The 16,160-nt window shown below is 44.4% G+C and overlaps 1 protein-coding gene across 2 annotated transcripts in view; it reads left to right on the top strand.

The window, feature by feature from the left end:
• The first annotated feature begins 3,009 nt into the window (after window positions 1-3,009).
• Window positions 3,010-16,160, top strand: part of pcgf5b (polycomb group ring finger 5b) — a 20,723-nt gene continuing 7,572 nt past the window's right edge. Inside the window, exons 1-9 of one of the 2 annotated variants that reach the window (XM_080016923.1) lie at window positions 3,117-3,133; window positions 4,007-4,101; window positions 6,711-7,427; window positions 7,983-8,079; window positions 13,358-13,413; window positions 14,167-14,226; window positions 14,484-14,662; window positions 15,399-15,497; window positions 16,089-16,160. The exon at window positions 16,089-16,160 is cut by the window's right edge and continues 18 nt beyond it. In XM_080016923.1, the coding sequence (XP_079873049.1) occupies window positions 7,313-7,427; window positions 7,983-8,079; window positions 13,358-13,413; window positions 14,167-14,226; window positions 14,484-14,662; window positions 15,399-15,497; window positions 16,089-16,160 (678 nt within the window). In that variant the 5' untranslated portion in view covers window positions 3,117-3,133; window positions 4,007-4,101; window positions 6,711-7,312. Of the gene's footprint in view, window positions 3,134-4,006; window positions 4,102-6,710; window positions 7,428-7,982; window positions 8,080-13,357; window positions 13,414-14,166; window positions 14,227-14,483; window positions 14,663-15,398; window positions 15,498-16,088 lie in introns of both variants that reach the window. The other variant, XM_080016922.1, reaches the window with a different exon arrangement.

Here is a 16,160-nt window from a genome sequence, read left to right as displayed (position 1 = left end):
CCCAGTCGACCGACGGGTTTTTCCGACTGACGGCGCGACCCGTCGACTTTCGGCCCTATTCTTTTTTTTTTTTTTTTTTGACGTGCCCTGATTGAACGAAACACAAAAAGCCCCGCGTGTCCCGTGCCGCGTCACGCACGGCGGCTTGCCCCCCCACTCGTGCGTCCCGCCGGCTCGGCAGCCTCTCTGTGTTCTGGCACCTCCTGATACAGATGATTACAAACGAAGCTCTGGGCGTATCCCTGCCATAAGGACGCAGAGAGCTGATTCATCAGACGGCTTAAAAAAAAACACACGACAAAGCAACAACTTCCGCCGAGAAATTCACCCCGGTTGCATGTGACCATAGGTGCTAACATTGATGAATAAAAAAAGAAAATATAACTTTTGATGTTTTACAAATTAATTAAGAATAAATAAAAATAGGGAGCCGCTATTGCACAAAAAAAACCCACTTGGCCCACAGTAAGCTCTGAGCTCGACACGCCACCAAAGTTGTTGGATTTATTTTCTGTCGCTTCCAGATTTTTCACACCCTCGACATTTTCGGCTCAATTTTCAGATTTTTCAATCTTGAATTTTAGCTCATCCCACCTTGTTAAGATCGCATTTTCCACTTTATTAATCCACACGTTTTTAGTTTTACGTCAGTAGTACATGAGCCGCCTCCTGCTACGCTCATTCCCACTGTCTCACTCCGATGGAATAAGTTACGGCGTTGTCTGTGTGTGCGCCCGTGTCCTTCTGTCGGGCCGTACGGACAGAACTGCGCTGACCTTGTTTGTGTGTGAAATAAAATAACCTAATTCTAACCTAATCCCAACAGGTACGTGGGCGGACAAGGCACACAGAGCCTGGAGGGGGAAGGGTTTATTTACCTTGGAACTTTGATAAAACACAAGAGACAAAATTCAAACAATGCACCTCTAAACCCAAACGACACATTCACTATTCAGCAATCTGTGCGTTTCACACAGGGGCTCGCACTCCTCAAGATTCAAGATTCAAGAGGTTTATTGGTCACATACATATACATACTTTCATACATATATGAAGTGAAATGTCAATGCAACGCACCCGGTGATTACACACTATGTTCTGAACACAGTAGCTACCAAAGAAATCTGTTCTGTTACGTCGTTGTGAGCAGAGAGTTGTCGCAGCTGAAAGGTTGTGTGAGTCCTGGATGGTTTAACGCTGGAGTCAATTTTTATTTCTGCAGCACTTAATTGATATAGCAATCTGATTTCTCAAGTACTTCTATCGTTGCCTATGAAGTTGTCATTAATTACTACACTCCCAGAAAGACAACTTGCAGTATTGGCCAGCTGTGTGTGTGTGTGTGTGTGTGTGTGTGTGTGTGTGTGTGTGTGTGGGCAGCAGCGTAGTGTGCATTTTTTCAACTCTGCCAGGCACACACACACACACACACACACACACACACACACACACAGAGTTAGCTCCTTGGTATTTAGGTGTGTGATGATAGGGATGCAGGGAACCATTGATACGTCTGATAACAACATCCGCTTTGCAAATGCATTCAGAGTGAACGTTTGTTGGGAGGCCGCTGTCACTTTCACAGGACCCCGGGCCACGTCTTTAGAGGACCTGGGACACTAATCCTCCATTAACCCGTGAACCGTGCTGTGATTACAGCACATTCACTGCAGCCAGGCTGTCTAGAGGCTGTGTGTGTGTGTGTGTGTGTGTGTTTGTGTGTGTGTAAGAGCGAGAGAGAGAGAGAGAGAGATAGAGAAAGGAGAAAAAGTGTGAGTGTCTGTTCCTCGCATTTTTTTCAGGCTCAGAGCAGCGTTACCCTAAAAAGAATGAGACGTAACACACGACTTAGTTGATGTTGTTTCCGAATGCGTAGAAAATCCAATTTGACACGATCCTCACCTTTTGTTTACAAATATTTTGGTACTGTCTAAATACGACTCGTCATTAACATTTCTTTCAAATAGGGATCCGAGGTCTGTGCGTGCATGAGACCAAGCCAGCCCCACGCAGACGGGTTCATAAAGTTGGGAGTCCAGCGTGGAACAGGATCACTACAAAGAGTTTCAAATCCCTATATATACCTATATATATATATACATACATATATATATATATATATATATATATATATATATTTATACTGTATATACTCTCTTAACATCTTAAGAGACCTCAACTGCACTGCAATCGATTCAACGGTATCTATTATTCACAGCAATTGCAAACATGTAGATAATAACTGAATGTACATATTTTATATAAAATATATTTTTTATAATTTTATAATATATATATATATATTCATTTTTTTGTTTTTTTTTACAAAAAATATATTTTTCCCCAAATTCATCCCACGGGGCCCGACTGGACCCCTCCACGGGCTGAACCCGGCCACGGGGGCCACGTCCTTGAAAGCCCTGGCTCAGCCAGTCTGAGGGTTTATTCGTTTGAGACAAATGTTAGTTTTAGACTTTTGTCCTGAGGATTCCACAGCATCTACAGGGTTTAAACTACCGAGTAGTTTCGATCTAAGTGAAACGTCCTTTAACTGCCACGTGTAAGGGGGCTTCGTCGTCGTGTGGCCGTGTTCTATTCCAGGCAAACTTGTGTCCGAGCGATCGGGCTTTGAATTCAGACTGTTTCATTTTTTGTTTTTATTTAACCGATGGCGTTACCAAACTTTTGACTCGAAACGGTCGGTGTCCACGGAGACGGACGAAGCCAACGGATAAAACCTGTGTCCACACAGAGACGCCGGGGCTGCGACAAACCGGCCCAAAGACTTCCAAGTTTAAAGTTGAAACTCCTTTGAGTCCAGACGAGCCGCCGCGAGAAACGGGGTCGGACAGCGTCGAAAATATCAATAATTGCACCTTTAAATAAAAAAAAAAAACCGAAAACACGACGCGCACTATGTTGTGGCCAATAGTGGGAGAGTTAGAGAGCGGCTGGGAGCTCCACATGGCCGCCGCCTCCTCCGCCCACCGCTCCCTGCGTCGCTGCTGCGGGGCGGACCGGCCTGACGAGAGCCAGTTCCGCGTTGTTTCTGGGTCCTCGTCGTTCGTCATGGAGCTTCCGCCTTCGCCGCTCCGTCGATAGAGACCCCGCGGCGGCGAGCAGCGGGCTCGGGGTAAGCAACGCGTGCGCGTCGCGCCGGGAGCCGCGCGTCGGCACCGATTTTTCGCGAATTTTCCCCGCGTCACGTCGGTGCGCGCGCAGGCAAACTTTGACGCTCGCGCACTTGACACGCGGGTGGTGGTCGTTCGTCAGGAGGAACGGCGCCGCCGCCGCGCGCTCGCTCGCTCGCTCGCTCGCTTTCGGTTTCGGTTCGAGACTTGAGCGACGCCGCAACTTTGTTTGTCGATACGTGCTGCGAAGTGTGTGTTCGTGTGCGTCGACGTACCGGCCACGCGCCGTGTGTAAGCCTATATGCGCGTGTCCATCCATTGATGTTGTTTTGACACAGGTGACGTAGGGCGTGACGCGTCTCGCGATGAGATAACCGGATCCAGTCCGCGTGAATAACGCGCCGTGCTCCGCCGCGCGCTTTAGTCGGTGTGTGTGTGTGTGTGTGTGTGTGTGTGTGTGTATGTGTGCATGTGTGCGTGCGTGCGCGGGTTTGGTGCGTGCGTGTGTGTGTGTGTGTGTGTGTGTATGTGTGCGTGCGTGCGTGCGTGCGCGTCTCGCTGACGGACACGGGGGGGGGGGGGTTTCTCAGCTGCGCACTTTGGGATTTTTCTCGTAAAAGCTGTGGAACGCGCTGCCCTCCGAGGGCAGCGAAACAAAACAAGAAAACAAGTGCACTGCCGCCAGGCGATTCTGGATTTGTTTTGTTTTTTATTTATTTATTTACTTCTTTTTATTATTATTATTATTATTATTATTATTATTGTTATTTCCTAAAATGAACAAACAATCGCGATGAAATATTTCATCCAAATTTTTTGACGGCTGAGCATTAAGATCTGTTCTTTTTTATCTTTTGGACTCTTGTTTAATACAGTTGGTGTACTGCAGAGGTCTCAAACAACAGGCCCGAGGGGGGGGGGGGGGGCATATGCGGCCCCTGCGAGAGAATTGAATGTGACCTGCTCCATGGTGATTATAGTGAATATATTGACTAATCTGGCCCGCAAATATTTTTTTCCGAATCACGATGCGTAATTAGTCCACACAAAATGCGCTCGAGTGTTTTCAGAACAAAAACAGAAATGGATCATGGGAGAGCTGTTTCTAACAGGATTATGAGGCAGTTCACTAATGTGAGGTTCGCGGAAATGCGAATGCCGCAAAGGATAAAGTAACATGTACAGGCCATGTCCACGCTGTATCCATGACGCCATCCATTGTTTTTTGACTTTTTTCTTTTTGGATTTTTTTGTAAAAAAAAAAAACCTGCAAAAAATGACCATCGCTAATTTTAGCCCCGTCGTTCACTCTAAAGTCACGTTTAATTGAGTGAGATTCTTGCGTAATTGCGTAATTCTTGCGTAAAAAGAGTGGAGACTCTTGCGTAATTTTGCGTAGCCACACCTTTGTGTCAAATCTCGTGTGGCTTTGCAAGATTAGGATTCTGGTTGTTATTGAATGGAATCTGTGAGTGTGTTGTTTTTTTTGTTTTTTTTTTGCTGTGTGGGCAAAGTGTTGCTCTCCACACACTGTAGGAACAAAGTGTTGAATGGTGATGTGTCGTTGTTTGCGGGGTCTATAGCATTTTCATTATCTGTTAGGATTTGAAAAATCTTGTCGTGTGGGCCGGGCTTAAGGAGCTTGTTGTGCTCTTCGCACATGCGTTATCCAAGGCACTTTTCTTTTGCACGTTGAGATTTGAGACTCGGGGGGGAATGCCGAAAGAAATGGAGGAACGACTCCTTTGCCGTCATTTAAAATATTTGTTTGCCACGAATGAATCGTTTGCGACTTTTTCGTCGCTACTCTGCAGGAGACCTGCTGAGATAAGACCTGCTCACAGGGCGTGATGTGATTAGTTACTTGAATGTGAATTCTATTGAAAACAAATGCACTGAGGTGATTGTTTTGGTATTGTAGGATATTCTGGGTTTTTTTTATTATTATTTCAGGGGCCCCTATAGTCAACACATATATATATATATATATATATATATATATATATATATATATATATATATATATATATATATATATATATATATATATATATATATATATATATTGCATGCGGACTGCACTGCACACATTCAAGGACCATCACAATGAGTCAGATCTCAGGGATGTGACTTATCCCTGTTGCAGCAGATTTACTGGTGAGCTTATTTCATTTACTGGAAAGGCAATCGGGGTCCTAGTGGCCTACGGGACATTGACATCATCGTGTCTGATAAGCTGCCTGGGAAAGCAGCAGTCATCAGGAAAGTTGTTCTTCATACCAGACGAAGAAGTGTCTGAAGCAGGGGGAACCAAGAAAAAAAAAATCCATCCACCAAAATAGGAAGGAATCAGGACACTTTGCAGTATTCATAGCGGTCGTAAAGCAGACTGGTGCATGTAGGTCATAGCTGTGGCAATCGCATCGATATCCATAACACTATGCAGGGAGTTTTGATGGCTCATCATTAAATATTCCAATTATTGACGAACCAAGGGCACTTTTTCACTGCAAATACCATTTTCCAAGTGCTTAATGATGTGTCGTCCTTCCCATTACCTTTTACTTGCTGTAGTTCTACTACACCCATAAGAGGATGATTGGCATAGATTTAAAATGTCAATAGTAGATCATTATTAACCTTTGAATTAACACTGGTGTCTATCATGAATTAACACTAGTGTCTCTGATAGATGTACAGATCAGCAGTGAACTAAGTAGAAAAAAAATACGATTTTGAAGCCTTGTCCAAAGGATTCTGGCAACCAGATGTCCCCCTGAGATGAAAACTACAACGCAGACTGACCCTTTGACCAGAGTTTCTCCATCAGAACGAATAAAAATGGTACTTTGTTCATAACAAGATTCAAGATTCAACCACAACAATTGCTGAAAAAGTTCATGCTGCTATGATAGAAAGGTGTCAGAACACACAGTGCATCACATCCGGCTGCGTATGGGGCTGCGTAGCTGCAGAGCGGTCAGAGTGTCCATGCTGACCCCTGTCCACCGCCGAAACGCGCCTACAATGGGCAATTGAGCGTCAGAACTGGACCATGGAGCATGTGGATGGCCGGCATCCGATCCGATCGAGCATCTATGGGATGTGCTGGAACAACAAGCCCGATCCATGGGGACTGGATTTGCAGGACTTAAGGGATCTGCTGCTCACGTCTTGGTGCCAGATACCACTGGACACCTTCAGAGGTCTTGTGCAGTCCGTGCCTCGACGGGGCCGAGCTGTTTTGGCGGCACGAGGGGGAGCTACACAATATCGGCGGTTATTAGTGGCGGTTTTAATGTTGTGGCTGATCGGTTTATAGAGACAGGCATAGAAAGACATGATGTTACAATGCTATGATGTCACACTGCTGAGTGGATGGAGGCCGATTGGGAGGGGCAGAACTCAAGAATTTATTGTCACAAAAAAAAAAAATCAATGAAAGCCCTACCCATTTGCGTTTTAAAAAACAGACCTTAGTTCCCTGTTTTTAGGCTGTGAGGCAGGTTATCAGCGCCGCCGGTGAGAACAAAGGTATTTCAATTCGTATGATTTTTCTGTCTGTATGTTCCTTTCTAGGTAAAGGTCTTGAAGGCGAAACTCCGGCCAGAGCTATGGCTGGGGGGTCGGTGCAGAAGGTCCTGACCCAGAAGAAGCCGAATGTGCAGAGGTCACTCCGCCGCTGCTAGCAGTCGTTTCGGAGCCGCCCGACCTTCAACCTCCAGCCCGCACCCGTAAGGAAATGAAATGAAAACGCTTCCCCGGACCCCGACAGGACGGGCAGTGAGACGTCTTACTCGCTGAGTATTCTGGGGAGTGTGTGTTTGTTGGGTGGGCCGAGGGCCTCTGGGCCCCCAAAGCAGATCGGGATTTACAGCAAAAAAAAGTTCTGCAGGGAGATCTCGGTAAACAACAAGGCACCGTCTCCACACAGTCCACTGGACCGTATCTCTCCTGTCCTTTTGTCGGCTTTGCAGTTGCCTCGGACTTAAAACAAACACTGCACCTAAAAAATCTGTTTCCTCTGTGAAATCCACGGTTCCTGTTTTTTTTTCGACCGGCGGGGACGGCGCCGTTCCCCCTCTTCGTTCGAGCGGCTAAGGATCAAAAGTGCGCGGAGTGGAGTAAAATAGACATCGAAATAGTGAAAACAGTCCGACCCTGGAGCAGCCCCTCCCGTCATGGCTGCCCCGGGCAGGAAGTACCTGGTCAGAGACTTCAACCACTTCATCACCTGCTACCTGTGCAGAGGCTACTTGATCAAGCCCACCACCGTCACAGAGTGTCTGCACACCTGTAAGTGCAAAACACGCATGCACAAGCGTGTGTGCACATACACACGCACACACACACACACACACACACACACATGCATGCACACACCTATTTATAACTTAATCATTATGCAGTAGCCGCTATCGGCCGGATTGTGTTAAATGTTAAATTGTGGATGCATTGTCTGGTCATGTTGGTTATTCATAGCTCCCAAACATGTAATTTCCTTCAATTCCTTTTTTTAACAACATCATGAAGAAGTCTGTAATATGAACTAAAATATATACAGTACATACTGTATACAATATGTACCGCCTCCTGTTGAGATTCTGACGCTTCGTCGCCAATGCGTGGTTTGAAATCTCTCAAAAGATCCGTCACTCCCTTTACACCGGATATTTTGACACTGGCGACCAGGGGGCGCTTCCATTGACCCGAATGGGTTTCCGGAGGAGCCAACATTGTAGGCTTAAACGTTGAGTTACTCTTTAGTGATCGGGGGTACGAATGTACGATTTAAACTTGACTGGATTGTGAACCCTGTTAACGTCTACATTCCTATTCCCTCGGCTCCAGTCTGTAAGAGCTGCATCGTGCAGCACTTTGAGGAGAGCAATGACTGTCCAAAATGCGGCATCCAGGTTCACGAGACCAACCCTCTGGAGATGCTCAGGTAAGACGAACCTTGGACTCCCTTCTCTTTCCTTCTCCGTTTGACTCTCAGAACGTCATCTCAAACTGGTCGTCTTACTGGACAAACAGAAGAATAAGCCTTACGGTGGGACGACGCCGTGCGCGTGGGCGCGGTGTGCCCCAAGCGCGCGGCGCCTCTTGAATCCATGTTAATCCACTGTTGGAGCTACACCAGCCACGTCAACCCCCGTGTGTGTAGTCGCACAAAATTTCTCTATTTTCTTCTCAACTGCGCATGGCTACACGAGCCTTTTCCATAAAACCCAGAAATAAAACTACACAGAAATGTTTTTGTGAATAGCACAATCAATTTGAATGTGTTTAATATGAACCTATATTACACCAGAGACCAAGAGCCGCTGTCAGATTTGTTTATTGATCAAGACCCGTTTTAAATACAAAGAACACGCATATGCATGCATATATGTAGAAGTAATAGAATACAGCACAAACATGTCCCACTGATTAATTTCAACAATTACAGTTGTAGCTCACATTTCATAATTTCATATCATAATCATCATAATAATAATCATAAATATAATCAGCAATACACAAGAGTCCAGTTTAGTCGTTCGGATTCTTCAATTTTTCAATTTTGACGACCACTCAGAGATGTGACCGTGGCTTTATACGCCGTTGGTTGATGGTTTCACAAAGCGGCTGTGTTCTCAATGTAACACCAATGTTCTTCAATTTCTGGTGAATTTGTAAAGATTTATCAATATTTCCTGATATAAATGTATATCGAATGTGAATATATCACATGTGAATATGTGTGAAACGTCTCGCTCGAGACCTCAACCTCGTTACATGGCTGTAAGTTCTGTGATTGTTGTGTTTGCTATACTTTTTAGCCTGAGAAATATCAAGAAGATTAATATAAAAACAAGAAAGACAAGCCATGGGTGTAGGCAGCAGTACACAAGGGCCATTTTAGATCAGGTTCAAGAGATTATTTGTCACATACATATACATACGGTCATACATATATGCAGTGAAATATCATGACACCCAGTGATTACGCACAATAAGCTCTAAAAATACTAAAAATACCGATGCCTGGACAAATAATAGGACAGATGCTGCAACAGGTGATAAGCTCGTCTTGGCTTTTTTCCGTTTTCTGTGATGCACACACACACACACACACACACACACACACACACACACACACACACACACACACACACACACACACACACACACACTTGTAACTTATAGCAGCCCTAATTCTGTTTAGAATTTGTAAAATAAGAGTGCATTGGGAAGTTGGGAGAAGAAATGACAAGACATGTCAGATACTTGTTTTATTAAACAGCTGTCCAAAACATCTGGACAAAATAATCAAACAGTATTTATGAAAATCACAGGACAAATATCCTAACTCTAGGACAGAGTTAATCTGCAAGTGGAGTTCAACTTCTCAACCTGCAATGCAACTCTATTAGTTCTTAAATCATCAAGAACTGCTGCAATAACTCTGTCCCGTGGACGACCTGGAGGATGACAAGAGCACAGTTTTTGGTTACACAGAACCACCGCCAATCCCCCTCTTTGGACAACTATTTTACCATGTTTGGGTCTATGAACAACTAATCACGACTCTAAGAGGGGGAGAATCACCACTGGTGAGACTAATAAACGTAGAACCAAACAACATGTACATGGAAAAGCATAAACATAGCAACAAACAACAACTTGTATACGGAAAAAACATATATATAGAATCAAAAAACGACATGAACACGGAGAAACATAAACAGCGGTATCGAAACATGTATTGAAAAAAGCCACAGAGTCCAGGAAAGCTGGAACAGCAATTGGGCTCGTGGCCTCTTCCTGTCATAGTTATGGCAGTAAATGAGGAAGAAAAGGAGAAGGATGTAATCAGGAGGGTGTTGGATTGTGTTCAAAGCAGGTGTTGGTGGTGTGTGTGTGTGTGTGTGTGTGTGTGTGTGTGTGTGTGTGTGTGTGTGTGTGTGTGTGTGTGTGTGTGTGTGTGTGTGTGTGTGTGTGTGTGTGTGTGTGTGTGTGTGTGTGTGTGTGTGTGTGTGTGTGTGTGTGAAGAATGCCTGTTTGCGTTTGTGTATTTCTGTGTGTGTTATCTCTTTAAATAATTCACATTAAAGAGGAAACACTTCCTGGAGCACACACAATATGTGTCTCACGTGTCTCATACGTAATACTCTGGATATGTACAACAGTCTAGTTTTTTAATAGAAGTCTACTGAACAACAAGTCAATAGTACAGTATATTCATGTACTATTTACAAATACAGCGTCTACAAAAACACTGGATGTTTAACAGGGTATTTGATTTAATGTACTCATTAATTTATTTACACATTATTTAAAAAAATCCATAAAAAAGCACTATATGTCCAAATAATGGCCATAAAAAACTGTAAGACTGAAACATTCTTTTGTAAATTTTTGTCAAAAAGTAGGCCAAGGAAAAAGTTATTGGGTGGATTAACATCACTTCCATTGTAGGAAGTGTCCACCGGTGAGTGTACAGGACTTATCCCATTTGGTTCTGGTGTATAAAGTTGGTGTTATGTCGTGGCGCCTCCAAGCAGCGGAAAAGGCCCCGAAGCCACCCCTGAGTCCCGCAGCCGTACGGACACCCCAAGACTGTAGGAAAGCCTCGAGCACCCCGCCCTGCTGCCACAGAAGACCCCCACCCCCAGCCCCCAGAGAAGCCGGAAGTCCGCGAGAGCACGAGGAGACCCTGTACCCCTGAGGCGCACACATACAACCCCACCCCCATGAGCAGGCACAAGACGCAGCCACAGGCACAGAACCCGGGCCACGGGCACCAGGCACGGACTGCAGGACTGTAGCCGAGTGCGCAGCACAGGGCACGCGGATGTGTGCCAGTGTATGTGTTCTAGGCTAAGATGAGTGGGTTTAAAAATGTTGGGGTTGACGAGAAGCACGTCGGGGCAGGCGTGTGAAGAGCAAGATTGCGGCCGCCCGCCACATCCCCACCCACATAGCCTGGACCTCACCCGTCCCACAAACCCTAAGCCTATTGTGTGGTTATGTACTGAGTATGAGTTTTGGCACTGGGAGAGATGGGCGCAACCATAAGCGCAACCATATCCACGCCGGAGCGCAGCAGGCCGGGGAGCAGCCATGGGACCCCCCACCCAGCCGGACCACGCCATAGCACACTCACCTCCCGTACCCGGAGGCGCCCAACCCACAGCAACCAGCCACGGGCGCAGAGCCGCCCACCGTGCGCCTCAGCCATGCCGGGAAGCTCCATGCCGCCATCGGGCCCCTGGTCAGCCCCCGGCCACAGAACAGAGGGCGGCAGGCGGCCCCCCACCCCACAGCCCGAGCGCCCTGCGCACCAAGAGCGCCAGAGGACAGGTACCCAGGCTGCCCGGTGCGACGACATTAGTCCGCGCAGGATCATGGGACAATAAGTGTGAATTATAAAAATGACAATCTTGAGCAATGTTTAAAAAAAAAAAATGGACAACTTGAAGAAGAAGAAGAAGAAGAAGAATTTAATTGTCACACAGCACACCACACTACAACACATGCACGCACACACACACACATGCACATGCTTTGGATGGTGGCCGGTGAAATGAGGCCTCTGCATTTAATCCATCCTTGGCTTGTCCTTCCTCCGAGGGCGCAGCCAGGAGCAGTGGGCAGCATTCAAGTTGTCAAAGTAATCAGTGTTTATAAACATAGTGTTATATGGAGTTGTTTAACAAAACTTTTATTTATTCAGATATAAAATTAATAACAACTTCAATGTTATTAATTTTAAATTTTTTGCCCTGATTTCTTTTCAGTTTTTGTTTAAAAGGTTTTTTCACAGTTGACGTCTCGACTGCGGGTTGGACCCCTAATAACTATCATAATAATAATAATAATAATAATAATAATTAATAAAAATTATATAACCTAACTATAAAGGGAGGAATCTCTGTCCTTCAATTATCTCGGCAACCGTTCATCATGCAGGGGACCCAAGGAGGCGCAACGTTGAATTTGATGCAATTGGAACACGCAACACAAGTGTCATATTAATAAATTTGAATAAACAGCGAGGCAGCAGGGGGCGGGCCTTCAGGGCTCTGCGGCTGAGTCACAAAGACTTGTCTTTCCCCGGTGACTTTAACCTGCAGTTTCATCTTCCGTTGTGGAACACAGGCCTGAATCATTGACGTTTTCTTCAACTCTGCCATTAAATGGGTTAGAAAGTCGTACATTTTGAATGGGAACATACTAGTTATATTAAAAGTTTTTTATGGCGGACTAGTATGACATCCTTTTTCATACCTTTCAACTGGATAACTGCGAGACCTTGTTTAACTTAGCGTCTGCAGAGATCATAGGAAATATTGTGAGACATATTGTAATGTCATTTTTAAATAAGTAATAAGAAGAAATCACAAAGATAGTTCTATATTTTTCACACAATGACTAATGGAAGCCTTGGTGGTAATTCAGGCATAAAACTTATTATCAAACTGTGTTAAAAAAGATTGAAATGCCGGTCTGGTCTGTGTGGGACACTTAACCACGAAGCCGGTGGAGCCGGTCAAAAAAAAACAACAACCACGCCCGTACACGCTCCGCCTGCACGCCTGGCGTGCTTCGGGCGGGGCTCGAACAAGTTAATCCATTCAGGAGTCGTGTCGGTGATAATTCGCCGAAAGAAATAGAATCCCGCAAATTTCAGTCATAGATTTTCATTTTCTGCCCCCGAATGATCGGGGATGCTGAACGTCGCCGGCTCCGCCCTCACTCGCGCTCCCATTAATTTGGGGGATTTGGTGTGAGATTCTGTGTCCACGCGCCTCCATCCATCGCTTACGCTTTCTTTCTCTTCCCTCAGCCGGTCGGTCGTTCGGGTTGTAGTTGGTGCGGCTCTACTCCAATCCTTTCTTATTCTCCCCCTCCGCTGGAATGTGTTCCTGATTCTTTAACCATTTATTGTTCACCTCCCCACCCGCTTCTCTCGTACTCCCCCACCTTTACACCTTATTTATCTTTTCTCTGCTCATCCATCATCACTCTCTCCTCCTGTTCCTCTTCCCTCTTTTTTTAATCTCTTTCTCTCTCTTTATCTCTGTTTACCTCCTCCTGTGCCCCCCCCCCCCCTTCTCTCCCCCCCCTCTTCTGCCCCCTCCTCTCTGCTCTGCTCTCATCTCCCTTCCTCTTTTTTTTTTTCCCTCCTCCATCCATCCCTCCACCCCTCCATCTCTCCATCCGTCCACCTCCCCCAGACTGGACAACACCCTGGAGGAGATCATCTTCAAGCTGGTTCCAGGGCTCAGAGAAAGTGAGTGTTGTCTGTCGCTATGTTAAACCATGTTGTACAGGTAATCACATCCATCACCCATTTTTGTCAAGAGAAATCATTAGTTTTTGTAATTATATTTGTGAAGTAAAAATATATAAAATATATATATATATATTTTTCTTTTACATGTATGTTTTTTATATATGTATTTTTACACATACAGTACAATGGGTTCAACTCTGGATTAGAGTGTTAGAATTTAACACAAAAGTTCAATGGTTGGTCACGGTTTGTTGTCGGATTTAATTTTAGGCAAATTCAATATTATTTCTGTATCTGTACAAGCTCAGGAAAACCCAAAATATTAAAAAAATATTTATTCCATTTGCCATGCCCAATGATATTATTCCTCTCAGTAATATTCTCAGAAGTGATGTTGAGTGACGCAGTGCCTCACGCCTGATTCTGATTCTCTGCTCAAAAAATAAATCCCCCAAAAATTTGATAAAAATAAACCTCAGCTGTGACGTTCGAGGCTTGGACTGACATGTCTACATGTCACAGTTAGAATGCCGTGTGGATCATATTACCATCTTGCATCTTCTTACATTGACCCTATTGGTGGAACTTTTTGAGAATATTTCCTGAAATTGTGTGTGTGTGTGTGTGTGTGTGTGTGTGTGTGTGTGTGTGTGTGTGTGTGTGTGTGTGTGTGTGTGTGTGTGTGTGTGTGTGTGTGTGTGTGTGTGTGTGTGTGTGTGTGTGTGTGTCTCTCTCGTCCCTGATTACTAGAGGAGGAACAACAGGAAGTGGACTACTGGAAGAGTAACCAACACAAAGAGAACAGACATGGTAAGCCGTCCATCTGAACAGAAGTTTATTATTTTATTTTTTTTTATAAGTTGAGTATTTCCAAAGACCCTCAATCAAAATTCCCTTAAAAGGCTGTCCAGCTTTTCCATAGAAGTGTGATTTAGAGGAAAGATGTCGGACAGAAAAAAACCCCCAAGAGCCTGGAAAACTCAATCAATTCCGGGCCAGATGACAGCAGCAGCAGCAGCAGCAGCCTGGGAATGAAACAGCTTTTAACGTCTGTCTCTGTCCCCCAGGGGACAGCCTGCGGTGTCCCAGGATGGGGCTTCCCGACGCGGTGGGAGTGGGTGGAGGTGATCATGATGATGATGAAGGAGCAGAGCAGGACGAAGACTACCACCGGAGCGACCCTCAGATCGCCATCTGCCTCGACTGTCTACGCAACAACGTGCAGACGGGCGAGAACGCAGTCTCGGTGTGTGTGTGTGTGCGTGTGTGCGTGCGCGCGTGTGTGTGTGTGTGTTTACTGACATACGTTTAACCATTTCTCCTGGTTCGGAAACTAAAATTCCACTCCGGGATTCTGAGTGGATTTTCCTAATTGTCAACAACCCAGTGGTCCAACGGCTGGAATCAGCTGGATCAGTGCATTGGTAGAGCAAAAACACTGTAGAACTTTTATTTTCCTGACCTGGAATTTACCTGTTTATTACTACATATTATTATTATTATTATTATTATTATTGTTATTATTATTATTATTATTATTATTGTTGTTGTTGTTGTTATTATTGTTGTTATTATTATTATTATTATTATTATTATTTTTGTTAGTATTATTATTATTGTTGTTATTGTGTTATTATGATCTCTTCAGGGTTTTTGATGGAGTTTAGTCATCCAGCAAAGTCAGAAAGGAAACTCTTAACAACAATAACATTAGATAAAATATAAATAGTAGTTAAAAGCAAACTGCCTTTCATGAGTCAGTTAAACCTAGAAAATGAATGGAATTAAACATTTACGGAAGCGTTTTGGGTTATTTTAGTTTTGAAGAGACTCTTTGCTATGCAAGCATTTTATCAAAGCCTCTTCTCTGGCTCCACTCCTTGGTATTGGAACATAGAGGCCATTGCTTTTTTTGGAAGGTCCACGTAAACACGGTGATGTTTCAGTTGTAATGTGATTTTCCTCTTTCCTCGTCCAATCAGGACCTGATGAAGAAGTTCATCCGCTGCTCCAGCCGCGTCACCGTGGGAACCATCAAGAAGTTTCTCAGCCTCAAGCTCAAACTGCCCAGCTCCTACGAGGTGAGTTTAACAGGGTGTTTGGAAGTGCTGTAAGGGCAGATAAAGTGCTCTCGTATTTGTTCCTCAAATAGCACCTTCACTAACATGTAGTATTGCATCTGACAAACGGTTTTTAAAACTGTTTAGGGTGTTTTTCTTCAATGGTAGCTGCCGATGTGTCTTCAGAATCATCAGTTTGGTAGTTTATAACAAGGCTCTGGTTAAAGGCAGAGCATATTATTGCTAAACTATAATGAAAACAACAATTAAAATTACACTATAATAATATGGTGAAAAGTATATAAAATACTCAAATTACTTTTTCTTCAATAGAGTACTCAAGTGGACATCCGAACCACCTCAGAAATGTTATAAATTACAATTTAAAAAAAAAACACGGAGGACATCTGAAAGCGATGCCTTGAATTTGCAGATCTTCATAAAACGTGGGCGACGGAGGGAAAAACTAAAAAAAAAAAAGAAAAAAGCATCAAATGAATAAGAATTGGGACTATAACTCGGCAAGAAACTGCACAAAACTTTCATTTACAGTACAAAAGGCTCTATTTCTAATTATTATGTTATTATTTTGAATATATTTCATGTTTCCAGCTGGACGTCTTGTGTAACGGAGAGATCATGGGGAGAGATCATACTCTGGAGTTCATTTACATGACACGCTGG

The sequence above is a fragment of the Zeus faber genome (assembly GCF_960531495.2).
Source record: "Zeus faber genome assembly, chromosome: 16".
Classification (NCBI taxonomy): Eukaryota; Metazoa; Chordata; class Actinopteri; order Zeiformes; family Zeidae; genus Zeus; species Zeus faber.
The sequence above is the reverse complement of the archived record's forward strand: the minus strand, read 5'-3'. Positions and strand labels throughout refer to the sequence as shown.